This window comes from Balaenoptera physalus (genome assembly GCF_965194825.1).
Source record: "Balaenoptera physalus genome assembly, chromosome: 2".
In the NCBI taxonomy this organism is placed as follows: domain Eukaryota; kingdom Metazoa; phylum Chordata; class Mammalia; order Artiodactyla; family Balaenopteridae; genus Balaenoptera; species Balaenoptera physalus.
The window spans coordinates 145,105,254-145,132,093 of record NC_138883.1 but is presented as its reverse complement, the minus strand read 5'-3'; the positions used below and the strand labels follow the sequence as shown (position 1 = coordinate 145,132,093).

General features: G+C 39.9%; 2 protein-coding genes across 6 annotated transcripts in view; one reads left to right on the top strand and one right to left on the bottom strand.

Annotated features, from left to right (window-relative positions):
* The window catches only part of EFL1 (elongation factor like GTPase 1), a 135,230-nt gene extending 128,643 nt beyond the window's left edge, over window positions 1-6,587 (bottom strand). For 2 of the 5 annotated variants that reach the window (XM_082448578.1, XM_082448580.1), the window contains exons 1-4: window positions 6,433-6,586; window positions 5,557-5,666; window positions 2,844-2,911; window positions 1,275-1,359 (exon numbers count right to left, since the gene is read on the bottom strand). In XM_082448578.1, coding sequence (XP_082304704.1) covers window positions 1,275-1,359; window positions 2,844-2,911; window positions 5,557-5,647 — 244 coding nt within the window. In that variant the 5' untranslated portion in view covers window positions 5,648-5,666; window positions 6,433-6,586. Of the gene's footprint in view, window positions 1-1,274; window positions 1,360-2,843; window positions 2,912-5,556; window positions 5,667-5,848; window positions 6,182-6,432 lie in introns of all 5 variants that reach the window. The other 3 variants (XM_082448579.1, XM_082448581.1, XM_082448582.1) reach the window with 3 other exon arrangements.
* Window positions 6,588-6,638: 51 nt separating this feature from the next.
* SAXO2 (stabilizer of axonemal microtubules 2) lies at window positions 6,639-26,462 on the top strand. The gene is given in 10 exon segments (XM_082448796.1): window positions 6,639-6,744; window positions 8,705-8,766; window positions 8,870-8,984; window positions 15,622-15,821; window positions 23,057-23,227; window positions 23,230-23,330; window positions 23,332-23,358; window positions 23,362-23,601; window positions 23,603-23,914; window positions 23,916-26,462. Coding segments are annotated over 9 exon segments (1,281 nt in total). The 5' UTR covers window positions 6,639-6,744; window positions 8,705-8,744; the 3' UTR covers window positions 24,009-26,462.
* Window positions 26,463-26,840: the final 378 nt, after the last annotated feature.

Below are 26,840 nucleotides of genomic sequence, written 5' to 3'. Positions count from 1 at the left end.
AAAATTCACACTAAAGTAATCTTCAAATGAAAACAGACTAATAATATGAGTGTGGAAAAAGGAAGGCTACAAATGTCTTGAACTCTATAAAAATAAGGAGAGAAAAGAAATAAACTGACCACTGACCCATTCACTGGATCACAGAATGAGGACGTTTAAAAGGTGAGAGGTAGTTTTTAAAAAATAAGGCATCAGTTTAAATCCTAAACACTGGGAATTCATGTACCTAAAAGCTTCAAAACTGGTTTAGTTCAAAAACACTGTAAGACTGACCTCAAAGAGAAGAGTCATGTCCCACATACTATAACCCTTGGTGTCAGTGCCAGAGATATGAAGGATAAATCACAGGTCAGTCCATTAGGAAAATGAAATACAGCTTTATTATTTTCTTCTAGTTATACAAATTCACATTTTGTGTAAAATTTCCAAACAGTACAAAATATTTTGAAAAGTGTAAGTTTCACATAATCCAGCCCCTAATAACTACAGTTAAGGTTCTGGTATGTGTCCTTCCAGACACCTTTATCTGTATACATAATATATTCGTATTACTAAAACACATTCATATCTTATAAGTATTTACTCTGCAACTTGCTTTTTGTCTCCTACTTTACCTTTTCTATATAATTACATATAGGTCAAACAGTTGTTTGAACAGCTGCATAGCATTTCACAGCATGGATGTATCAGTTTACTTAACTATTTTCCAAAGACAGACATTAAGGTTGTTGGCATTCTTTTCCCTAATACAAACTTTTGGGTGAATGTCAATGAACATATATCTCATGTGCCTGTATGACTGTTCCAGTCAGATAAATTCCTAGAAGTGTTACTGTCAAAATGGCATCCTGATCTGGGGATAAAAACCATACTGATCATGGCAATGTGCACACAGTCAAGTAAATAAGACTCTAGATCTAATAGGCAGGCCATAGGACAGAACGAGGACCTAGCGAGGAAATGGGACAATAAGGCTGAACCAGCAAGGTCCTAAGACTCCAGACCTTCCCTCTGAAGAAATCTATACAATCACCTGGGTGGATGGGGGCAAGTGTGAGCTGCCAGTTCTTCTGCCCTCAAGCCAGTCAGAGGTCCCCATCTGTACTCAAATCTGGACAGCCTGACTCTGATCTAACAACAGATCATCTGGAAAGGCCAGAATGAAATTTGTGGAATGTAAAGCAAAAAACCTGAGGCCTGAAACTAATTCAGGAAGAGAAAGAAGGACACAAAAGATACAAAACCATTGTTCTTTAAAACACAGATCGATTTACCTTTTGCATAATGTAGTGAAATGGCACTGGATTTCATAGTGATCCCTCGGACCTGTTCATCCTCTCTGCTGTCCATGTACCTTAACTGTAAAAATGCAACATATGCATCCTTATTTCCCAATGAATTAAAATGTAATATTAAAATGGACTGATCTGGATTTTTGTTTTAAACACTTAAATTTTTAGGCTTATTGCCATGAAGTTGCTCCTTATGTCCCATTATTACCTTCTTAATCTCTGCAGCATTTTTCTTTCCTAGTACCACTTATTTCTTCCTCCTTTCCTTTCTCCTGATCAACTTCTAACTTTTTATCAGTTGTAATGCAAGACAATCATAAACTGTCTACATTGCCAGTAATTTTTTTTTAATTAATAGGCTTTATCTTTTTAGAGCAATTTTAAGTTTATAGAAAAGTTGACTGGAAAGTAAAGAGGTTCCCAAGCATCCCCTCCCCTCCTACACACACAGTTCCCCCTATTACTTACATCTTATATTAGTGTGTAGTGTGGTACATGTTACAATTAATGAACCAATATCAATACACTATTATTAATTAAAGTCCATAGCTTACATTAGGATTCACTCTTTAAATGTATTATGACGTGTCCACCATCACTGTATCATATTTGTTAGCTGTATTAATCTTTTTGAGGAACAAATTGTGGCTTCATTGATCTTTTCTACTTCATTAATTTATGGTTTATTATTTCCTTTCATCTACTCACTTTAGAGTTATTGTACTTTTTCTCACTTCTTAAGTGGGAAAAATAAAAGCACTTTATTATTTCATTCAACCCAGTTTTTTTAGCCTTCTATAGACAGTATCTTGGGCCAGTTCCCCACCCAATGTGCCTCAAATGCCCAAGTCCTCCTTCAGTATCTTAGGTCTACTTTTTTAGTTCAATTTTGCTTCTCTATCTCCTCTTCTCTATATTACCAGTCACCTGATAAATCCTGCTGACTATATCCTAAATTCACTGAAGGGAGCAACATCTCTACCTTTCTACTGCAAATAAATTATTCCAATTTCTTTCAGTTCACAGCTAGAAAAAAAGGTCTCTATCATTTCGTTTCCTAAAACATGATCTTCATCATGACCCTCAGGCTTCAGAAGCCTTCCTTTGGTACTCAGGTTAGCCTTCAAGATCTTTGTAATCTGATACATTTTTTCTACCTGCACCTTTTTCTCTCTCAGTATAGGCAAACGTTCCACTCAAATCAAGCACAATCCACAAATTAGCCTTTATGCATTTTATCCACATTATTTCCCACTGTGAAGCATCTCTTCCACCTGTGAAATTTTCCACAATCATGCCAGGTTATCATCTGATTGGTTGCAAAAACTCATTCTTGCACTTATAAAATATTAATATAAAGTAACATAAAGCGATATAGAAATAACTTTTTCGCAACAATCTATTTTATCTTGCTAAATGGATTGGCAGCTTCTTAGATGCATGAACGATGCTTTATACTTTTTCGATCTTTAAGAACACAACGAAGGACTCATCACATTGTAGATTTGCTAATACTTACTGAAATGCAAGTATATATCAAATATAACATACCTTGCCTGCCAGGCGGCTGGAGATGATGCCATTGCTAGATATAAGACAGTCAGCCAGAGTAGTTTTTCCTGTTAAAGTAACAGTATTAATTTAAATCGATTTCTTTTTTTAAAGGGTGAGGCAGGTAGATTGTAGCGACAAATTTAACATCTAACCATAGAAGTGGTTTAGCAAATATCTCCTATTTACCTATACTAAGTGAAGCGAGATGCAACGCGCATTTTAATTAGAACTTTGAACAAAACATCATCGGGAAGGACACAGATTTCAGCACTCCACAGTGTTGTAATCTGTATTGCCAACCCTGCGGGTCAACGTCACTTTAAAATCCGTCAAGCAACATTTTTTTTTAAGGACAGAAAAAATTTTTTTAATTGAGGCATAATTTACACAGAGCAAAATGCACAGACTCTTAAGTGATAAGACAAACCACTGTGCCAATCAAAATATAAAACATCTGACAAACAACTTTTACAGTTACTCAAATCTGTCCGACAAAGAATTTGATCAAGTTTATTGTAATTATTACATCAGTCATCAGATATCCATAACTGTGTCCAGGCCTATAAACTTAAACTCTTGATAGCTCAGCATGACAAAAGGATAGCACAGCAATCACGTTTTCCTCTGAATGATATACTGGGTAAAACATCGCCATAGAACAATGGAACATTATCTTTTGCCATATTTCCCCATGTATGGCCTCAGCTGGCTTTTGCCAGTTAAACTGTCTGAAGAAAATACCCATCTGGCAAAGAAATTCAGGAAATTTACCCATATCTCCTACTGTTTGCAAGCCAATGGAGGGCATCAGCTACACCGCAGTGACCAATGCTACCCAGTATCCAAACGTAAACCCAGGAATCTACTCTAATAATAAAAGAAATTCTTACGATACTCAAGTACCCATTTGGACCTCTAATACTGTATTACGTGCTTGCCATGTAAACATTATGTATTAGCATATAACCCTAGAGCGTCACTTTCCTGCTTCCAACGGAGTAGAACATTCTAAGTACGGCGAGCATATATCCCCTCAAATGCAAGTGTCAAGAAAGCAAGGACTTTGCTTTCTTCACAACTGTATCCCTAGGACCAGAACAAGGCTTGGCATGTAAGAAACATTCAATGAATTATCTGTTGAATGAATAAATGAATCACAGGTTTTCTAGGATAGTATTATCTTAACATACTTTTAAATAGTAAATTTTAAAGTAATTTGCTGTACACACACATGCCACTGACTTGCCGCATGATTTAATTCACAAAGCAAAAAAAAAATACTTTTGTCAAACTTCATGTCCTCAAACCGTGAGCAGCATAATTATAGAAACTCATGGGGTAGGGTTAGTCACCAGATTTGTATACAAAACTCATTCTCAGTTGCCTTCACCTACAAAGGGATCCATCACCTCTCCTTTTAGTTCCTGTAACTACTTCACTTCAACTATTATATCAATGGCAATAGCCACCTAACCTCTTTCCTGCCCTTCAATCCATCCTAAACACTTCCACCAGACCATTCTTACTAATGTACTATTTGATTACAACATCCCTGCTTTATTCTGTTCTCCTAATGGCTCCCTATTACCTAATAATAAATGCCAATGATCATCTTCATGATAAAGCACGTACCTGCCAAGGGCTTCTCATTATCATCATTTAATCCTCACAATGCTATAAGGTAGGTTTGGTTTTTATTCCAGTACACAGAGGCTGTATACTGAAGCTCAAAAAGGCAAAGTAACTTGAAATGGAGTTTTGAACTCAGGTTGTCTAACTCCAGAGCTGGAGCACTTAACCCATATCCTAGTGCCTAGCTGGCATGAAGGGCTCTTTAAGATACAGCCCAGCCTACCTCTTCACTTTTCTCTCTTACTCCCTCACCTTCAGGATGGTGTATAGGTTTTATTTCACACTCCCAATCCTATCACTTTGCTGTGGCTACGTGAACTAAGAAGCTGTCTGAAACCAAGCACGCGGGCTTAGCAGGAGGCAATGCTGTGGTATGAAAGCAATGTCTGTGAGAAGCTAAGCACCATGCATCCTTGCCCCCCTCTCATGTCCCGTGCTTTGGTCACATACATTTCATTCTCCCCTTGCTGACATTATTCCCACTTGAAATGTGTGTCCCCATCTGCCACCTTGAATCACCCTTCAAGGGTCATCTCTAACACTGTTATAAAGCCCTTTTCTTAACCCATTACTAGCTTCCCGACCCTCCAGCTCTCTCAACCCTTAAGAGTCTACGTTTTGCCTGTCTCATGTTGTGCTGCCTCAACCCCCAAATCGCCTCTCTATATAGCTGGGCTGGTGCCCTGTGCATAAATCTCTACCTTCTGACATAGCTAGCAAAATACCTCGAACTTAGCAGATGTCCAATAAACATCTGACGAGTTAAACAGAATCACATAACACAGGTTCTGAGGACATTATGTCAAGACTACAGATGTGTTATATTACAAAGCCATTTCAAAATACTTGACAAATACTTAAAAACTCAACTTCTCGTTTAAAAGACAACAAAATATACTACATAGAAGAATAACAATCACTAGTTAGCTGTGTTCCTCCCACAGCAAACTTTTAAAGGAAGTAAGACTTGCAACTTAGCAAGCATCACTCTCAACTGCCCACAGCATCACTCCACTGACACATGCGGAAACACACCCCCTTAATTACTGAAAATAAGCCATTTAGAAAGGATTCTTACCATGGTCAACATGAGCCAAAACACAGATATTCCTGATGTTAGCAGTGTTTTTCTGGAGTTGAATCATCTTATCCAAACTATTGAGCACCATGGTCACTTATTTCCTGTGACTAAAAATTAAACATGCATTACAAATGGCTGAAGATCCGGGCGTTAAAAGATAAAAGTTTCTACTGCTGGGAGCTGACAAGACTTCTCGAGTCCCTTAAAGTAAGAACCCAACGGATGCTTACTGAAGGGACAGACCCACCCAGGCCAAAGTCCAATTTGAGCACTTCAACAAATACTGTACCACGACTGTACTTGCGGAGTTTACTCATCCTTCCGGATCGGCCGTTTGCGATGAATCACAAAGCTCGTGGGGGCTGGGTGCACAGTGACACCTGGAACTCTGCCCCGTACTCTGTACTCGGGCATTATTTCTCCAGGTCAGTGATTACATACTGGAAGGGTCTTAGGCAGGAGGGAGAGAAGATGCCGACATCTCTCTCTTCCCCCGCTCGATCTTTTCCCAAGCCTCTCCTATTACTCCCACTTGCTTTCACTGGAGGTAAAACACCCAGCTTCCCGACTAAATTTTGGGGTCACGTGCAGGTGCACTGAACGTCTTCCATTCCTTTCCACACTGGGGAAACAAAGAAAAAACAAACCCTCAACTCTACATTCCCTTTATCCTCACTCTCTTTTTCTTTGAGGATCCCGGGTCCGCACTGAGAAACGGCCGGCCAGGCCCGGACACTACGCTCGGGCGGCAGCCGCTCCCAGCCCGGGCTCGCCCCTAGCCCCGTCCCCGCCCTGCCGCCGCGACGACCCGGGACCGCCACTGCCTGGAGTTGGCGGAAGAGGACGTCCGGACGCCTGCGGGCCCGCACTTACCGGCTCCCGCCGCCCAGCCAGCCGCGCTCGGATGCCAGCGCCCGGCCACACCACGCGCGTCGCAGGCGCCCAGACTACCGCGTCCACCTAACGCCCGCGCGCCGGGGGCGGGGCTGAGGACGCACGACCTTTGGCCCGCCCGCGTCTCTGGTGCCGCCGGAAGCAGGCGGTGCTTCCGTTAGCCGCGCCCCGGCGGTTGACGAGGCCGGCGCGGTGGAGGTGCCAAAGCTGCGGGTGCGGAGGAGCTGTGGAGCCGACCCCGGGAGCCGGGAGCAGGAGGACCTGGTGTCTGTGTCAGATTTGTACCTGCGGGTAAGAAACGGCCGGTGTGGCGGCCGCCGTGGCTTGGAAGCGACCTGGGGTCTCGGGGAACGGAGCCCTCAGAGTGGCCGCCCCGCCAAGGTGGAGGACGCGGGCCCAGCGACGTCCCACTTATCCCTGGGTCCGCAGATGCTCGCTGCGCACCCGCCGGCTACCGCGGGTTAAGCAGTTCTGCTTTGTCGGCTCCTATCCAGGGGCGCAAACTGAAATGCTATGGCGCCAGGCGGATGATATACGCCTGTGTAGCAGCGGCTGGATGTCAGGCTGCCAAGTGGGGAGACCTGATCCGACGGGGAGAGTGTATGCCCACAAAATTTATTTATTTATTTATTTATTTATGGCTGTGTTGGGTCTTCGTTTCTGTGCGAGGGCTTTCTCTAGTAGCGGCAAGCGGGGGCCACCCTTCATCGCGGTGTGCGGGCCTCTCACTATCGCGGCCTCTCTTGTTGCGGAGCACAGGCTCCAGACGCGCATGCTCAGTAGTTGTGGCTCACGGGCCTAGTTGCTCCGAGGCGTGTGGGATCTTCCCAGACCAGGGCTCGAACCCGTGTCCCCTGCATTGGCAGGCAGATTCTCAACCACTGCGCCACCAGGGAAGCCCCTATGCCTACAAAATTTAAAAAACATAAATAAAAGGAAACGGAAGGGGAGTAGAACGGTGTGCAAGTCTATGAGTTTTCGACCCGTGTTAACGCTGTCTTTTGTTCCTAGCTTTCCATCCCGGCCTGACCATATTCCCGTTCCCAGTCCCATCCAAACTGGTTTCCTTTGGGATCTGACGGACTGAAAAGGTAGGAGGTAGTCTCCTGAAACCCAGAATTGGTCAGTGAGTCCTGCCTAACCTATAAGCAGTCATCTCCTTCCTCAGCTTCCTTGCTGACCCAGGGATTAGACCACTATTTGCTAAATAAATATTATGAATATGTCAGTCCTGTCGTACAGTAATCCCCTCCAAAGGAAAAACACTTCACATGGTGATGGAAAGCAGTTTCCCCGTAGTTTCATGGTAAATGTTGTTTTTAATTACTAATCGGATGTAGATTCAAAGGTAAGTCGACCTTTGAGGATTTGATTCATATCTGAAAACTCTGATGTGCAAGAAAATTGATTAATTTTTTTTCTGATCTTTAAATTAATTTCTATCCAACCTAAGTTCTTTTCCCATCCAGCTGTCAGGAAATTTCAGTCTTCATTATGTTGAGGCTCCCTTTTCTCCAAGCAGTAAAATGATCCAGGGAGCAGAGGCATTGCCAATGCAAGAGGAGTCTTCTCTGGACTTTAAACATTGGTAATGCTTCCCACTGAAATGTCTCTTGCTGAAGTTCACATAATCCCTTCAAGAGTGGTGCCACCGCTGCTTTCAAGTTTATGTTTGAGGTACAAGAATCTTGGCAAAGCTGGGAGCCACTGATGTAGGGTTCCACCTAGCCAACTCTTGATATCCGGCCACCTCCTGGAACACTGATAGAATGGGGCAAAGCCCCCCGCTCTTCTAAGAACTCCCTCCCCCTCATCTTCTACCTCCTTCCTCTCTCTGGGGAATCGTCTCCTCTTCCCTCTTTTGCAGTCCAGGACCATCTGTTTCCTCTTAGGACCTCATTTCCAGAAGGACATCTGATTTCTTCTCTTCATGAATTGTTCTTAAAAAGACAGGAGAACGTGTTGACTTCAGGCAGCTTATATCCTCGGCCCTTCCAAAAGGCCTGCAAGAAGGAAATATCAGGGTCCTGACTACCTGCTTGAAATAAAGGAGGGGAAAAAAACAAGGAGAACAAATGCATTAATATTTCAATACATTGCCTCTCTTTAGGAGGATCAAGATTGTCAAGAGACCCCTTCAGGGAAATTTTGACCTGCATCTGCTACTTTTTCATCTTGCTGTTTGAATCTTTTTTTTTTCCATACTATGTAACTGAATCTTTTCAAATGTCTATTTCTTTCACTATATCAGTCAAAACAACCATCTATCTCAGAATATCGTTTCCTCTGCAATGTGTATATACAGTTGCTCATGTGAGTTAAACTATGATAAGTTATTTATGTTTGCATAGGCGACATCATTGCCCACATGGAACCACGAGGATTTATGAAAATTCTGACGTGTCTTGTCCCACAGCTGAATGTTTGGAAAACTATCCTATGTATGGCAGTGTTCTTCCACCTCAGAGTCTGAAGCCCAAGGAAGAATTTCGAGCATATCGTGGTAAAATGGAAGGAATAACAACATTTAAGTAAATATCAAGAAACTGTTTGCTTTACCTGTTTTTCTCCCCACTCTTCTGGGTTTTTTTGTTTCTGTTTTTTGAATTTTTGAATTTTATTTTATTTATTTTTTTATACAGAAGGTTCTTATTAGTTATCCATTTTATACATATTAGGGTGTATATGTCAATCCCAGTCCCACTCTTCTGGTTTTAATACGGTGTTTTTGTTTTTAACTCTTTAAACTATTTAGTTGATTTAAGTTGAACCAGTGTAAGAAGCAAGAGACTAGTTGAGTCACAACTTGAGGAAAACAGAAAGATGAGAATTAAGTTAAATGAGAAAAATGAGAAGGAAAGGGGATATATAAAAAGTTCTGTTGGCTTCCCTGGTGGCGCAGTGGTTGAGAATCTGCCTGCTAATGCAGGGGACACGGGTTCGAGCCCTGGTCTGGGAAGATCCCACATGCCGCGGAGCAACTAGGCCCGTGAGCCACAACTACTGAGCCTGCGCGTCTGGAGCCTGTGCTCCGCAACAGAGACCACGATAGTGAGAGGCCCGCGCACCGCGATGAAGAGTGGCCCCCGCTTGCCGCAACTAGAGAAAGCCCTTGCACAGAAACGAAGACCCAACACAGCCAAAAATAAAATAAATAAATAAATAAATAAAATTTAAAAAAAAGTTCTATTGATTGTTTTTCTTAACCTCCTAAAATCTGTTGTGTTTATCTGCTTTTCACTGTGACCAGAACCTAGAGGAATGCAGCAGCTTCCTAGTGGTTATGTTTGTATCTACTCTAGCTTTTGCATCTCTGATCTGTTTTCTAACTTTAGCCAAGATGACCTTTTTATGTACTATTTATTTTTTATTTTATTTTATTTTTTTATTGAAGTATAGTTGATTTGCAATGCTGTGCCAATCTCTGCTGTACAGCAAAGTGACTCAGTTATACACATACAGACATTCTTTTTTTATATTCTTTTCCATTATGGTTTATTGACAGGATATTGACTGTAGTTCCCCGTGCTATACAGTAGGACCTTGTTGTTTATCCATCCTATATATAATAGTTTACATCTGTTGGGACTTCTCTGGTGGTCCAGTGGGTAAGACTCTGTGCTCCCAGGGCAGGGGGCCCGGGTTCCAACCCTCGTCGGGGAACTAGATCCCACGTCAATGCTGCAGCTCACTGTTCACATGCCACAACTGGGAAACCTGCATGCCACAACTGGAGATCCCGCATGCTGCAGCTAAGACCCGGTGCAGCCAAAATAAATTAAAAAAAAAACCAAAAAGTTTACATCTGCTAATCCCAAACTCCCAGTCCATCCGTCCCCCATCCCCCACCCCCCTTGGCAACCACAAGTCTGTTCTCTATGTCTGTCAATCTGTTTCTGTTCTGTAGATAGGTTCATTTGTGCCATATTTTAGATTGCACATATAAGTGATACCACATAGTATTTGTCTTTCTCTTTCTGAGTTATTTCACTTAGTATGATAATCTCTAGTTGCATCCATATTGCTGCAAATGGCATTATTTTGATCTTTTTTATGGCTGAGTAGTATTCCATTGTATATATGTACCACATCTTTATCCATTCATCTGTCGATGGACATTTAGGTTGTTTCCATGTTTTGACTATTGTGAATAGCGCTGCTATGAACATAGGAGTGCATGTATCTTTCTGAATTAGAGTTTTGTCCGGATATATGCCCAGGAGTGGGATTGCTGGATCATATGGTAACTCTATTTTTAGTTTTCTGAGGAACTGCCACACTGTTTTCCGTAGTGGCTGCACCAGCTTACATTCCCACCAACAGTGTAGGAGGGTTCCCTTTTCTCCACATCCTCTCCAGCATTTTTTATTCATAGACTTTTTAATGGTGGCCATTCTGACTGGTGTGAGGTGGTACCTCATTGTAGTTTTGATTTGCATTTCTCTAAATAATTAGTGATGTTGAGCAAGATGACCTTTTAAAATGCAGATCTAATCCTGTCACCTCCCTGCTAAAACTGCTGTTATATTTTCCCATTATATTTAATGTATACCAAAATCCCTTCATTGTTTGCTCCCTGCTTTCTTCTCTGATTTATTTTCACTGTAATGCCCTTTGCACTCTTACGGTTACATCTCATAGGACATTTTTCATTTCTTGAAAGTACCAGGCTTCTCTTGTCACAGAGCCTTCCAAGATACTATGTTACCTGCTTGGAATTTTTCCTGCCTCTTTACCCTAATTAATACCTATTCAACCTATACATCTCAACTCAGTTATCACTCTGAAAAGCCTTCACTGACACTCATTCAGTTTTCAGGCTAGGTAAAAGTCCCCTATGTACGTTCTCAAAGCATCTGCCTATGATTTATCATTAGATTAGTTTCAGTGTTCCATGAAAGCAGGAACTATGTCTATTCTTATCTCAGCACTCTATTTCCAGAAACCTGTTACAATGCCTACTAGCTCATAGTAGGCACTCACTATTTATTCAGTGTGTGAAAGACAAAAAAGTCCTTTTAAGCCTAAACTTTTCGTTTGGACTCAGCTTTTTTGATCTTTGTCAATTCATTGGGTTCTTTTCTCTATTTTCTTAATGTGTACACTATAGTCAAGGTACAATCTTAGGCATTACGTATAAAAATATCAATAAAGAGAGTTTCTTGCTTTCCAGGAACTCATACATCAGCTTTCTATAATTTAGGGTTTTTGAAATGCTCTGTAACCACTTTAATTTTTAGTGCTATCCATTTTCTTTTCATTTCAGATAGAGCTTATTTTACTTACCTAGCAAAGGTGGAGACCTTCAAACTTGTACTCCAGTAATTGTACCTTTAACATTTCAGGCAACTCTTGCAGTGCTTTGGTGATTCCAGTTACTTCTGTAGGTTTGCAGCCCTTCCAGAAATTTGAAGATTTTCCATAGTCCTCATACTTTGGTGTGATTTGGAATCATCTAGAAAGTTTAAAATTGCAGATTCCAGAGCTCCACCTAAAATAGTCAGTAGATAATGAAGTGGATCCCAGGAATATGCATTTTTAACCAGCATTGCTGGTGATTCTGTTGCTACAGACTCAATGCAATGGGCAGATATTGGACTGTTCACTGGGTATGACAGGGAACAGAAAGAAGGGCTTTCCCACTATGTTTATAGTCTTGTGGGAATGATAGTCCTGAAACAAAAATCAGATAAGATAACGACACATTATAGTAAATGAGATGAAGGAATTGAGCAATTGGTTGAGATAGAACACATGGGAATGTTTGCTCTTTTCTTTTCACCTTTACTCCTTTCTTTCTTGATGCCTTACTGATTCATAATGGAAATTTGAAATAAATTTCACACTATTCACATTTATTGAATAAAGATTTTGCATTTAACCAACTCTAAGTGTTAAAATCAGGAAAGTTTAACCTGCCACATCTTTCTTTAAAAGGCAATTGCTTTTCAATTCTGGGCTTTCTCAGTTGCCTTGTTCAAGTAGCCTGTAATAGTAAAAAATTAAATTAAATTAAAAAAGAAATGTCCCAATTCCCAAAAGGTTCAAATATGCCAACAAAATTAAAACTTCCATTTCTTAAATCATCATCTTTCCACTTACTAAAACATTAGGTCTTTTCTTTGTAGTTTGACTAGGGAATTAGCAGTATTTCCAAGAGCCGTATTCGAGGGGTTTGGAACTCTTGCTTGACTCCCTCATGGTGACCACACTGACTAGGCAGCAGAGAGCAGCTGATTCATCTGTACAAACAAAGACTCATGTGTCATTCTGTTGTATACTTTTCTATAATATAGGAAGAGACTGTGTAAAGAGCAGATGTCTGGACTTGTACAGGACTTTTGATCCTTTATAGCATTATAGCTGTAGCACAGTAGATGATTGCCAGAGTTGGCAGGAAGTCTGCCCTGAAAGTACGATTCCAGACATGTCAAATGTTTTAGGATATATCAGATGAATAAGAGTGCGTTTACCCTTTACTACTTCTCCATAGAAAGTTGCTTTGGGTTTAGTGGTAAACTTTCTAACTCTTAACTAATCTTACTAGAGAAACTAAGACTTCTAAGCTTTCTCTGCCCTCTCCACTTCCTGACTGCATTTTAGCCTATTCCTCTCTAGCTGGTATTTGGGAAGAGCAAAGAACAACTCAGATGTGTTGAGAAGCAGAGGTATGGGATTTCTACTATAATTTATCCACTAAATAATATTTCATAAGCATTCGTTAAGTGTCAGGCGCTATGCTAGGCACCTGGGATACAGTGGTGAGCAAAACAGTCATGATCTCTGTGCTCACAGATGTTGCAGTCTCGTGAAGGTGGCAGTCAAAAAAAAAATCACTCAAAATAAGTATAAAATTGCAACAGTGATCAAATCTATGAAGGATAGGCGCAAGGTAACTTTGGATCCAGAACAAGAGGCTTGACTTTATCAGGGAAATGAGAAAAATGAGCTAAAATCTGAAGGCTGTAAAGCAATTAACTGGATTAAGACTGTAAGAAAGTGCCTTCCAAGCAGAAAGCAGCATGTAGCAGGAAGGAGCATGGAAAGAAGGAAATTGTCAGAGAAGGCCAGCAGGAGCAGAGAAAGCAAGAGGAAGCACGGTGTGATTTGAAGCTAGTGAAAGAGGCCATGTTCAGTTTCTTCTATATCCTTAGAGCAATAAGAAGCCACTGAAGGTTTCTTTTCTTTCTTGTTTTTTGTTTGTGTGTTTGTTTGTTGAGGGGGGTACGAAAGAGAAGTGAGGAAGAGGCTGGAGAGATGAGGGCAAGAATGACCTGATCAAATTTATGTGTGAAAGGATTACTTTGGGTGCAATGTAAGAAAAGATTGGAGAGAGAACTAGTAAATGAGTTTAGGAAGGCATTGAATTGATTTGAATGAGCTATTACGAAAGCTTGGAATGGTGATGAGAGAGAAAAGCAGACTTAAGAGATATTTAAGAGGCAAAATTGACAGGAGTTGATGATGAACTAAATATAGGAGGGAGGTGAGGCGTGAAGTGTTAGTTCTGGGTTTCTGAGTGCAGCTGTAGAGATGGTGATGCCAGTCACTAAGATAGGGAACAAGCCAATAGGCCCAGATTTGTTGTGGGGAAATAGTTTGATTAGGGGTATACTAAGTTTTGAGGTGCCACTGAATATCCAACAGGCCACTGTAAAAACTGGTACGGAGCTAAGAGAGGAGGTCTGAGTGGAGACGTATGAGAGAGGTGTTTCCATATAGTTAGTAATTGCAGCTGTGGAAGTAGAGGCGTTGTCCTCAGGAGGGAACATTGGGTGAGAAGAGGAGAGTGGGTAGCCCCAGTGTCGAGGAACTGCCCAACTTCATGACTGAGTATAGGAGGGCGAAGCTGCATAGGAGACCAAGAAGAAATAATGAGGAAAGCAGGGAGAGAGAATTTCTCAGAAATAGAGGGAGTGGGCAATAATGTCAATTACAACTTGAGAGGTCAACTAAGATAAGGAGTAAAAACGTCTGATGGATTTAATCGCAGAGAAGTCATGGTGCACCTTCAAGCTGTGTTAGAGAAGTGACAGTGCTGGCAACCAGGTTGAAGTGGGTTGATGGGGGTGAGGAAATGGAGTTAACAAGTCTAAGAGGTTACATCGTGACTAGAGAAGGGATTCAGTGAGTTTGGGGTTTTGGAGCTTATGGACATGTACAGAAAATATTGATTAATACAAGATGGTTTAAATAAATGATACAATGAGTGAAACAGTCCATAGTGTCCCAAGAAAAAAAGCAGTTTTGAAGACTTTTAGTAATATTTGTAGAGTTAACATATCATCCTTACTGTGTACTAAACACTCATGTGTATGCTGTACATGCATGCATGTGTCAGTCCTTCAAACAACCCTATGAGGTAGATGGTATTATTGTCCTATTTTATATCTAAGGAAACTGGAGCATAGACAGGTTAAGTTTTCCCACATCATAAATCTGGTGAATGACAGAGCCAGGTAGTCTGGTCAGTCTGAGTCTGTGGTCTCACCATCCCACCAGACAACCTCAGTGTCTGCAGTACTACCTCTGCCACAGAATGTTATATAATGCCCAGGGTGGCTAGGGTACCATATGACTCCTATCCCTGGCAAGGGCTTCTGGGGATCGGAAGATGGATAAGACCCACATCAATACTATGAATATGATTTATGTACAAAGGCCAGAGTTTAGACATAAATTATTTCTTTAATTGATTACTTAATGATGAGCAGAAAGACAGCATGACTTCAACAAGAAGAGAGCATGCCCAAATAGTTTATTAGAGTCTTTAATAGGATGAATAAGGATTTTGACAAAGTGGACCCAGGCGATATAGTTAAAATTGTTTTCAGATTCATTAAATCTTTAACCTGAGATTTCCTTCTAGGTTAGGAAAAAATTCAATTATTTGAAGATTTTATTTATGTAAGATCCAATTAACTGAGGATCCATTGTAAAGATGTTTTGAAAACTAGGATTTTTGACATTTCTTTTTCTTATATTTAGTCACTGGATAGGACATAAAGGAATTCAATAATCTCTTTCAAGTAGCTTGTCAACCATCACCATTTTAATATCTTCTTAGACTTTTCAAGTAAAAAAAAGTCTGAAAAAATTTAATACTACATTGAAATACTTAGAAATAAAAGAACCTGTGAAGCTATGTTTCAAATTTATATATTTCAGGTCAGATTCTCGTCCTTATGAAATAGTCAAACAGCCTCGCCATGCACCAGAAGAGTATAAACCAAAGCAGGGGGAGATTGATCTTGGTACTACCTACAAACGGCATCTTAATTCTTGTAAAGTGCAGCGCGTGGCAATAGCTCAGCCTTTGGAGAGACAAGTTAAAAAAGGGAAGTGGGATACTGTCCCAACCTATAAAGGTAACTTGCCATTTCAAAAATTAAAGAGCCAAAAAACAAAAACTTACTTCCAGCTTTGAGATCTAACATCAAATCATGATTTTGGTGCATTGCCAAACTTAAGTCTCCGTGACTTAGGAAAACACTTTTTTCTCTGTCATCCAAATAGTATTGTATAGTGAGAAAAAAACAGACTGCTTGATGGAGAGTTAAGAGACCTGGATTCCTGTCCAAATTCAGACACTTAATTAGTTTTCTCTGTCTCAAACCATGAAAACAAAGGATACCACTGAACAAGCATTATGTCATATTTGTCACATTATGCCACATTTAGTCGGCACTGTTCCTTTCCTTCCATCCCAAAATGAGTTGAAACTTTACTGAGCATACTGGAGCCTTTGAGAAAGTCAAATTAAGAGCAACCCTCTTCTCCATTCAAGTTCTGAACCAACCGATAAAGCAAAAGAGTTAGCAGGTAGAGAACCAAAATACTCCCTTTATACTGATAAAGGCTGGAATAGAGGATGAAGCTTGCATCTATTAGCAGATGGTCCCTGATACTGAACCTCAGAATACAGTAGGATTGTCCACCCAGTGAGACAGTGTTGGAGCACCACATAGTCAACCTGCTCCTCCAAGACTTCCAGCATGGAATACCTTCTGCCTCCTGGCAACTGACTTGGAAGAGTAAGGGCTGTACAACGTATGACCAGTTTCTTTCCAAAAATCAATCTGATTATATAATAGTCTGTTGCTTTTTGGCAGGGAGTGGGGTCCTTTATTTTTAAACAATAGGCTATCTTGTTAGTTCATATTTTTTCTTTTTTTTTTTTTTGTTAATAACGTAATTGCATATTTAGGCTTAAAGCCTTTTCACTAGTTATGTGATATAAGTGAATGGGTATGTCCTAATATAAAACCCTTTTGTAAGAGTGATGCCATCCACAATAAAAGTAATGATTTATACTTTAAACCGGAAATAGCTGAATACATACTTTTTCTTTAAATGTCACTCTTACCAGTTTAATGGGTAACTCTAAAGTATATGGTATCAGTATGCTGTGATCTATATGTCAGCCCAGGAGGGATATCTATACAAAGGACACATTTTTAAGACAATGCATATGGTGAACAAATATATTGTTATAATCTAATATAGCATATAATAATTGCTAAGGTATATATTTATTGGTATGCAGAAGAGATAGTGTATTGTGTAATAATTCGACATAAAAGATAATTGATGAAATGTCTGTACTAGGTCTTTTAAACAACCATAGTAAGATTTTCTTTTTTTTTTTTTTCCCCACCAAGTCTATTTAAAAATACAACAATATTGATATTCCTTGATACTGTGACTATTTACATATGACACACACACATACACACCAACACTAGTTCTGGCTTCTCATTACCTGGGTTTCCTATAGATTCCTGTACTTCCACTTCCGTAATCCAATGTTGAGGATTCCTGGGTTCATTATGGCCTTCCCTCTCCTCATATTCCCTAGTGAGGAAAAGTGATCCTTGTATTTCCAGGTTTTCAGGCATGAGACAACAAATACTAAGGGCCAAGGGAATAATTCGTCTTTCTGCGTGATGATTGTACTGCAGGTTCTGTAGATACCTACTGAAGGACAGGTCTGTAGCTGAAGAGAAATCACAATGGGAAGAGACTCTCTCACTGTCACCTAAGAATTAAAGAACAGAGCAAAGGCAGAAATGGGATATGATTAAAAACAAAAACGAAAAACTCTACAAGATGGTGAGAAGGGTGACATCTAGATTCTGGAGATGTGGTTCTGTGAAACTGGTGACTCTTAGACAGAAACATACCTGCCCCTAGCAGCCTTGCTTTAGAAATTCATTCAGATTAAAATGTAGGTAATGAAAATAGGTCAGTATTTGATTTGATACTTTTTAGGGATTACTCTTCTGTGTGCTGGGCACTATAAGGAATAGAGATCTGAATTGAGCATGGTTGTTGACATTTAGAAACTTTACAGTTGAGTTGAGAAAAAAGAGCAATAATAGCCCGAAGAATTAAATAGTCATACGAGAAATAAAAATATGAGATATCACAAGGAGGGGCGAATAACTCACTAGAAAATTAATGGAACAATTAGGGCTTCGAACAATTAGACTAAGCAGGATATCACTGCAGGCTAGTCTGGGAATGCATCACAGACTAGTAAGTATTGATATATAGAAAGAGGAGGGACATCCTAAAAACTAGGATGAGATGAGCAAAAAAAATCATAAAGCCAGAAAAATAAGAGGGTTGTTCAGTGAACATGGTGGGAACCAGAGAATTTCAGGACCTGAGAGATTGGTGTATAGTCCTAAAAATGTAGGTTGAGGTCAGATTGTGAAGTCTTGGTTGTCAGACTGAGGAGCTTAACATTTTTCTAGTAGCCACTAAAAATTTTTGAGTTCTGCTACCAGATAGGATATAGCAGATGGCAGAAAGCCATTACTTCCACTGAAACAGCCTAAAAAAATACATAAATTTTTTAAAATATTTTTTTAATGGAAGCAAAGAACTAAAATTACAGAGACAGGGGAGCCCTTCTTAGATGAGCTGAGATGGCCAACTGTGTACTTCTCTGGGGGCATTTGTCAAGTCTAGGCCAAGGCAGAAGATGAGGGTAGCATCAGCAGCGGGACCCTCCTAGGGGGAAGGGAAACCAGTGGAGCACCTGACATGTAGGCCGGTGTGACCAACTGGCATCTGTAAATACCCCAGATGTGTGGCTGGTTTCCCTTGTGGGATGTCTGCTGAGTGATTAGGGGGCATGGTGGGCTAGAGGACTGGGCTAGAAAGAGCCCACAGAAATATCCCAGTCTCACTTGGGAGCAGGTGCTTAGGGGAGAAAGTCCCACTAGAATGAAGGCTCTACCACAAACACATCACAGGTCTTGTCCTTGAGAAACTTGTAACTAGAGGAAGACCGTGTCTAACTGAAGGTGCCGCCGAATGCCAGCCATGCTCGGTTCCTGACTGGATCAAGGTGACCTGCCCCATATCTTATCTTCGTAACATAGGAAAGAGCAAGCTGTCTTCTGTTGAAAATAACATCGATTTTAGTTTCTATGGTTTTCTTATACATGACCTCCAGCACAGAGTAAAACATTATGAGACCTATAAAGAATCAGGAAATATTTAAAGAGGTGATGGTCAAGAAATTTCCAAAATTGATGAAGGAATCAGACTCCAGATTCAAGAAGCTCGACTAACCCCAAAATAAACACAAAGCCACGTCTGGCAAATGTCGTCAGACTTCTGAAAACCAACTAAAGATAAATTCTGAAATTATAAATTCTAAAGATAAATTCAATTAAAGAAAGCCCATACACAGCAAAGACCCAATGCAGCCAAAACTAAAATAAATAAATTTATTAAAAAATAAAAAGATTGAGCCTGGACCTGGACAATAGAGGAACACCCCCTCCACACACCCACCCACCAGATTACTGAGCACTGAATAACAAGCAACAACAGTGTACCATTGGAGAGACGCAAGGTTACAGAGAGACATTCTCTGAGGTGCAGGTGCAAAGAGAATGCCTAAAGCTGAGGATGGCGCAGAAATTCAGAAAACCAGCCCTCCCCCCCGCCCCCACCCCAAAGCACAAGATAATGCCAAAGGAATTTAAAGCTGATGGTACACTGAAGGAAAGCCTAGCAACAACAAAAGCCAAACCTAGCTCAACTACTGATTGAGCTGACTTACCCCCCTCACTAAAGGCCTGGCAAATGAAGATGTATATCCATTTCTGGACATAAATACTATTTATCCCAGTCTCTACTGTGCTACACACAATATCCAGCTTTCAAATACAAATTATAAATTGCACAAAAAGTAACATTTTATTGAAACACAGCAATGCCATTCATTTACATATTATCTACGGCTGCTTTCATGCTACAGTGTCAGAACTGAGTAGTTGCAACACAGACCATATGGCCCACAAAGCCCTAAATATTTAATTAATGAAAATGAAAAAATACGATATTAAAATCTGTGGGATGTATCTAAAGCAATGCTTAGAGGGAAATTTATAGCATTAAATGTTTGTATTAGAAAAGAAGACAGTCTTAAATCAATAGCTTAAGGGTCCATCTTACGAAACTAGAAAAATGAGCAAATTAAACCCAAAGCAAAGTAGATGGAAAGAAATAATGAAGAGCAGCAATCAATGAATCCGTAAACAGAAAAACAATGAGAAAATCGATGAAACCAAAAGCTGAATCTGTTAAAAGATAATAAAGTTGAATAACCCTAACCACATTGACCAAGAAAAAAACAGACACTAATTACAGATATCAAGAATGAAAATAAGGATCTCATTATAGACTCTGTAGAACCTTATCTTACATTATTGTTTCTTCCATTATTCTTATCTTTGATGATTTCATCAGGTTGCTATTCATTCCATGTTTGCCTCAAGAAGGCAAAAATTAAAATTTAGGAAGTAAAATTGACAGGACTTGAAAACCACTTGAAACAGGGAGAAGGGAGTGAGGGAGAGAAGATTAGCTGGGTGAAACCTTTACCTGAGATACCAAATTCAAAATAGTGTTTTCTTGTTGATGTATTATTTGTGGGGAATATGAGTCTGAGCAAGATGGTGAATTCAGTTGGGGCATACTAAACTTCAGTTTACCTCTTGGATATCTGAATAGAGATGTCTAGTAGGAAGATAGATATGTTAGTTTGGATTTGAAGGGAGGTCTGGAGTGGAGATTCAAGTTTGGGAGTCATCAGCTTATAGGTAGGGTTAAAACTGTGAGGTTCGTTTGATGATGTGTAGATTGAGAAAGAAAGGATAGAGCCCTCTGACTTTATAAAAATTGCCCCCAATTCCTTGGTGCCAGAAGACAACACAGGGAACAGAGTCCCAACTACTAAAAGAAAGAACTCACATATACAGCTGAGGACTTTTGTCCTCAAAGAAGAACCTAGAACGGCTCGCTATATAAGGCTGGAGATGGACCTCTGCATAGAAATGTTCATGGTGAGCAAACACATGCAAGCACCTCATGGACTTAAAACTGTTCAGAAGAAAGCAAGCTTCCTGTCTAGATTTTAGTGGCTAGAAAACAAAAGAATGAGCTGAGGAAACTGGATTGCCCTTATCTTACAAGGGTAATACTGTAGCTGCCAAATGAGCAGACTGCATTGTTAGATGTGGATGGCATTGTATTTTCTTTCCATAAGTGTCATAAGATACTAAGAATAGATGATGTTAATAAAAACTGTGATGTTTTAAGGCATTGCTATAGATTGTTATTAATAAATATTCTAGAGCAAATAATAAATTTTCTAGGCATATGAGCGTAGGAATATTTATGAGAGGCAAATCAATTTTCTGCAGTTATCTGAAATTGATATTCTTGCTAATACATGCTGTCAAATCTTGTCTCTCAGTCTCCAAATTCTTCCTTCCTTTTTGAAAACCAAAGTTGTTTGTTAAGGGAGAAATATTTTCTTTTTCTCTCATGAAATTAACGTCATTTTCTTGTAGACATTTTGGCAACAAAGGCTCTCCCTGTATGTTTATAGGGAACCATAGGTCTTCAATAACATCCTATGGTTTCCTTTTAGTTACTGAAAAATAGTGCTATAACTTTATACTTTAGATTGCAAACAACAGAGATTCCTTCTTGGTGCCTCAAGAAAAACCGAGTTTATGGTAAAGCTCTATGTGAACTGGAAACGGAAAGCTATCGGGTACAGAGGAAGCTTGAGGGAAGAGCTGCTCCCTCCATCTCTGCCATGAGCTACATGGCTTCTCTCACAGCATCTTCACTTCCCTTTACACGTCTTCTCTGACTGCCATTCTACTAACTGGCCTCCTCTGACTATGTATCATCTCTGTTTCCTTACAAGTCTATTTTGAAGTCTTCAACTTACCATAGCTCTCCACTTCTGCTTCATGGCATCCTTTTACATTCTTCTCCCACTTTTATCTGGCTCTGTATTTTCAAATTAAGGCTCACAAGAACGAGCATGTGCTTGACCCAGATCATCTTTTCTTGCCAAGTTGTTTCTTGCCAGGTCTCTACTACCCTACAGATTGCCTGCTCTTAGGTCAGGTATCCACTCTCATTCACACATTTGCAGCTTGAGGGTGGTGGGAGTAATCATTTGATTTAAGACTTGGCAATCTTGGCAGAAATGCCTATGGCTGAGGAATTTGTCTCTTCAAAGGAGGTATCCACATAACAAGCATTTGAGTTTTGGCCTTTCCAATAAACAGTGCATGGACTTTAGCCTAGACTCTAATTCTTTATCTTGTATATCTTCTGCCTTTTATAAATTAATTTTTGGTATTTAGAAATACATATTTTGGGGTGAAGTCAATTCTGTAGTATTTCTCAGCTTTCCACCTTTCTTATCTAGAAATGGAAAACCTAAATAACCCTCAGTTGAAATATAAGCACTTCAGTTTTCCATCCATGGTCTAGGTAAGCTGCAAGAAGCAGAATTAAGGTATTTAACACTAAATACCAGACTCAGCTCTGATGTTCATTTCTAAATTCCACATACAATTTCTAACACTTTAGAAAGCACTCAGTTTTGGCCCCTCACCTCTAGATGACCCTTTATCGTTCAGGAATGCCTTGAAGCCCGTTTCCTCCAGAGGAAAAGTTGAAGCCAGTGATCTTTCTGGGACAGTACAAGTTACCCTGTAGCCTGTGTCTTTGCTCAGGGAGTCCAGTAGGCTTCCTAGGGTACAATGGAGTTGAAATTTTCTCTTCTTTGAGGAGTCCCTCCAAAGCAAGGAGTAATACCTACATCATTTTCACCCACACATCAGGGCCCTTGATTTTATGGTAATCCCTAGATTTCATGTTTTACTTTAGCATTTTGTAAGTTAGAGCAAAAATCCCAATGAGTTCCTGGGAACACAACCATAATCTCCTAAACTCTTTCTTCACCCAAAACACAACCTTCTTGGCTTTCAAAAACTATCAACAATCAGTCTCAGATGTTCCATTCCCTGATGTAATCACAAGAATCTTAAAGTGGAAAGTTACACGTATTAAAGTGGAGAGATAGGGAAAGGAAAGTGGAAGTGAAGAAAAAAGTAAATCTCAGGGGAATCAGTGAAACTTCATGCTTGATTGGTGTTCAGATTTCTAAAAGAAATGAAAGGATGGCAATGAGAAAAGTCAGTCATGATTTTTAGAAGGTGGTGGTTTTCTTCAGTATTTAAACATGCTCTTTTTGTGTTTTTTAATTTTCAAGATGATTATAGAGCTTGGGACATTCGGAAAAGTGAACTTTATAAACAAGAACAAACTTACTATCCCCCTACTGTGAAATTGGGAAGTACAACTACATTTCAGGATGACTGTGTTCCTTGTGAGATAAAGCCTAGGCAAAGCTTTAAACCCAGCCCTGCAGTCAAACGTTCTACAGTCCCCTTAATGGTGATACAAGTCATCGCCTTGATTATGTACCTCATCAGCTAGAGTTCAAGTTTTCAAGGCCAAAAGAAGTTTACAAGCCAACCAACCAACCAACCTCTTGAGGATCTCACAACTCACTGATATGACTTTCAGGGTCTTGTTGGTGAAAATGGAAACATCTGCAGACGTCCATACACCAGAGTGTTCCAAAATGCTGAATTTGAAGGAAGCACTGAATTCCGTGACAGTTTTCAACCATGGGAAATCCCACCACCCGAAGTCAAGAAAGTACAAGAGTATGTCCCTCCTGCAGGTATCGTGCAATTACACAGCACAAGCCACATCGATTATGTTCCATATGAGGCCAGACGTGTTGTTCCTTCCCATCAGGCCAGTTTCTTGTAGACGAAATAACAGTTTTCCTTTCCAAGGAAAAAGCACCACGAAGGAAGATTTTCCAGCGCAGGAAAGTTGTTGTCAAAGACTTATTAAGCAGGAGCAGCAGATCCCCAACCCATCTGGAAAATTTGATAGTTTGAGCACTTTCAGATCTCACTATATGCCACATGAATTGATTCCAACAGAGAGTTGCAAACCTGTAAATGTTCTCTTTAAGAGTTCTATTCCATTTGATGACATAACCGTGTACTCTCCCGAGTGTGCACCAAAGAAACAGGAAATCTGCCCTGCTAGTTAATCCTTCTCCTCCAGGTTATATCTTTGAAAATACAAATTCCCGAGGTCATAAATTCTTCCACACGATCGCTCCCACAGTGAAGGCCTTCTAATCATCAAATCATGTTTAAAAGGAAGCTAACTAACAGAACGTTGGTTTCCCAAGGGCAAAACCAATTTTCTATGGTAGAAAAAAAAGTTTATGAGAGCTGGAAAAAATCATGTTTTAAATTTTTAAACGAGATTTAGAAAATTTGTTACAGGAAATCAGGATTTTAAAACCCATTTTGTATTAATATTTTAACCAAGATTGTTCTTTAATATGCGTTCTGAGAGTTGCATATTGTACATTCCCATCCGAACTATTTTAATCCAAACATACTTTCTGGTAGCTTGTCTCAATCTACTATCATTTGTACGTGTGTTTATAATTATGGCAATTATAGGGTTATTCATATATGAGTTATTTATAAGTGCCTTAGGACTAATAGAACACCATTGAAAATGATACATGGATTCTTTTCATTGAAAATGATACATGGATTATTTTTTCAAGGCAACAGTATTTTTTCCCTTAGATTTCAAGGCATCTGCATAGTGTACCCTGAGTCAAGTTTTGGTTGGCAGTGTCAAGATGGCTGCACCGCTCCTCGCTGTGTTCAAGTTAGAAAGAGGCATTGTGGTGTGACAAGTAAAGGCTCTGTGGGTTGGGAATCAAAGCACCTGCGTTCAAGTTCCAATGACACCAGTTTCTACTTGTGCCATCCTAGGCAAGTGACTCTTGTCTTTGAGGCTCAATGTCTTCCTTTGTAAAAGAATATCTGCTCTGCCTACCTCTCAAAAGTTTTGCTCTGAGCATCAGGTCATGTGATACAACATAATGCATAAAGTAAAAGTGCTAACCAAATGTCAGGGATTGTTAATAAGTCATTCAATCTCTTTCTGTACCTGTTTCTCTGTTTTCAAATTAGGAGAATTACCTACTCAACACTCACTTTCTGTCCTGTAGCAAGGATTGTAAAATAACCTAATCTGCTTCGAGCTTACGAGTAGTATGATTTCTGAGACGAGACTTGCCCTCTAAAGCTTCACAAGCACCCTAGAAGTTGTTACAGAGAATGGAGAGCTTGGATGGGGGGAATAATGTGGTTCGAATGACAGTACTTACAAAAAGGAAAAAGCATTTGCGAGAGTAGTTTAAGGAATGACTGACAGCTCTGAAGAAAATTTTCACAGTAACCTCAGGTAATTATGCACCTAATTGCTGCTCCCAGAATCACGGTGCAGAAGAAGAATCAAGCTTGGTATGGGCACAATTATGTCCTCCTCCTCCTCCAGTGTGAAGAGAAATGCCAAGAAGGGAAGGAGGGAAGGAATGGTGCCATTAAGTGAAGTAGAAAGAACAGACTGCAGTTATAAATGCTGAGACTTCCCTAATGAATTAAACTCTTAGTGGGTGTTTTTTCTTTGATCAATGATGCATTATGGGATAATATGATTTATTTTATCTTTTTAGTCTTTAGTAGCTTTAGAACTGTTTCAAAATATATACTTAACTGAGAACAAGTCCGTCAACAATTGGTTAAAATATTTTTCATTATGTGGAAGTAGTTTGTTTTTATTTACTTTCATATTAATTAGGGGAAATTATGTTGAATTGATATATTTGTCATATTAATAAAGCATCATTAAATGAATTTTCATGAAATCATTTCTGCAACAAATATTCTCTAGAAAAGAGAACTTGTTAATAAAGTGTTTTCCAGGATAAACTCTACATAATTCACACACACACACACACACACACACACACACACACACACACACACACAGTCACACAACATTTTAACAGCACTGGAAACTAGTAATATTATTATTCAACCATCTGCCAGATTTAGAATGAATTTCCACTAAGCCAAACTTGGATAAATCAGATGAAGGAAGGAGGGCATTTGGAGACAAAATTTCCACCCCCACCCCATCCCATCTCCATCCTGTCTCCCTGTATGTCCCTGTTGTGGAGAATAAGACCACAGAATGAGACAGAAAGGCTTTGTAGTTTATAAAGCCTGCAGGGACAACAACGCTGAGTGCACCCTAATGTAAACCATGGACTTTGAGTGATTATGCTGTGTCAGTGTCAAGTCGCCCATTGTGACACATGTACCCTCTGGTGCAGGCTATTAATAGTGGCAGGCTGTGCATCTGTGGGGGCAGGAGATACAGGGTTACTCTCTGTACTCTCCACTCAATTTTGTTCTGAACCTAAAACTGCTCTAAAAAATAAAGAATATTAAAAACAAAGACTGCATGGCAGAAAGAAAGGAGGGTAGTGTTCACCAGTCAGAGGTTGGGAAGCCCGTACCCCAGCCCCTGAATACATCAGATTTACAGACTTTCTTTCATACAAAACTATCTAAGGCCCTCTCTGAGAATCGCTGTGTGAGCGGAGTCTGGTAATATGAGGCGAAGAGGAGACCTCTGAACATACATCAGAGAAAGGGAAAGTGAACCTTGTCATCATAAGTTAGCAAACTTCAAAAAGGCTGTTTAAAAACAGTGCTGATGATACAAAAACAGAAATATAGATCAGTGGAACAGGATAGAAAGCCCAGAGATAAACCCACACACATATGGTCACCTTATCTTTGACAAAGGAGGCAAGCATATACAGTGGAGAAAAGAGAGCCTCTTCAATAAGTGGTGCTGGGAAAATTGGACAGGTACATGTAAAAGTATGAAATTAGAACACTCCCTGACACCATACACAAAAATAAACTCAAAATGGATTAAAGACCTAAGTATAAGGCCAGACACTATCAAACTCTTAGAGGAAAACATAGGCAGAACACTCTATGACATAAATCACAGCAAGATCCTTTTTGACCCACCTCCTAGAGCAATGGAAATAAAAACACAAATAAACAAATGGGACCTAGTGAAAC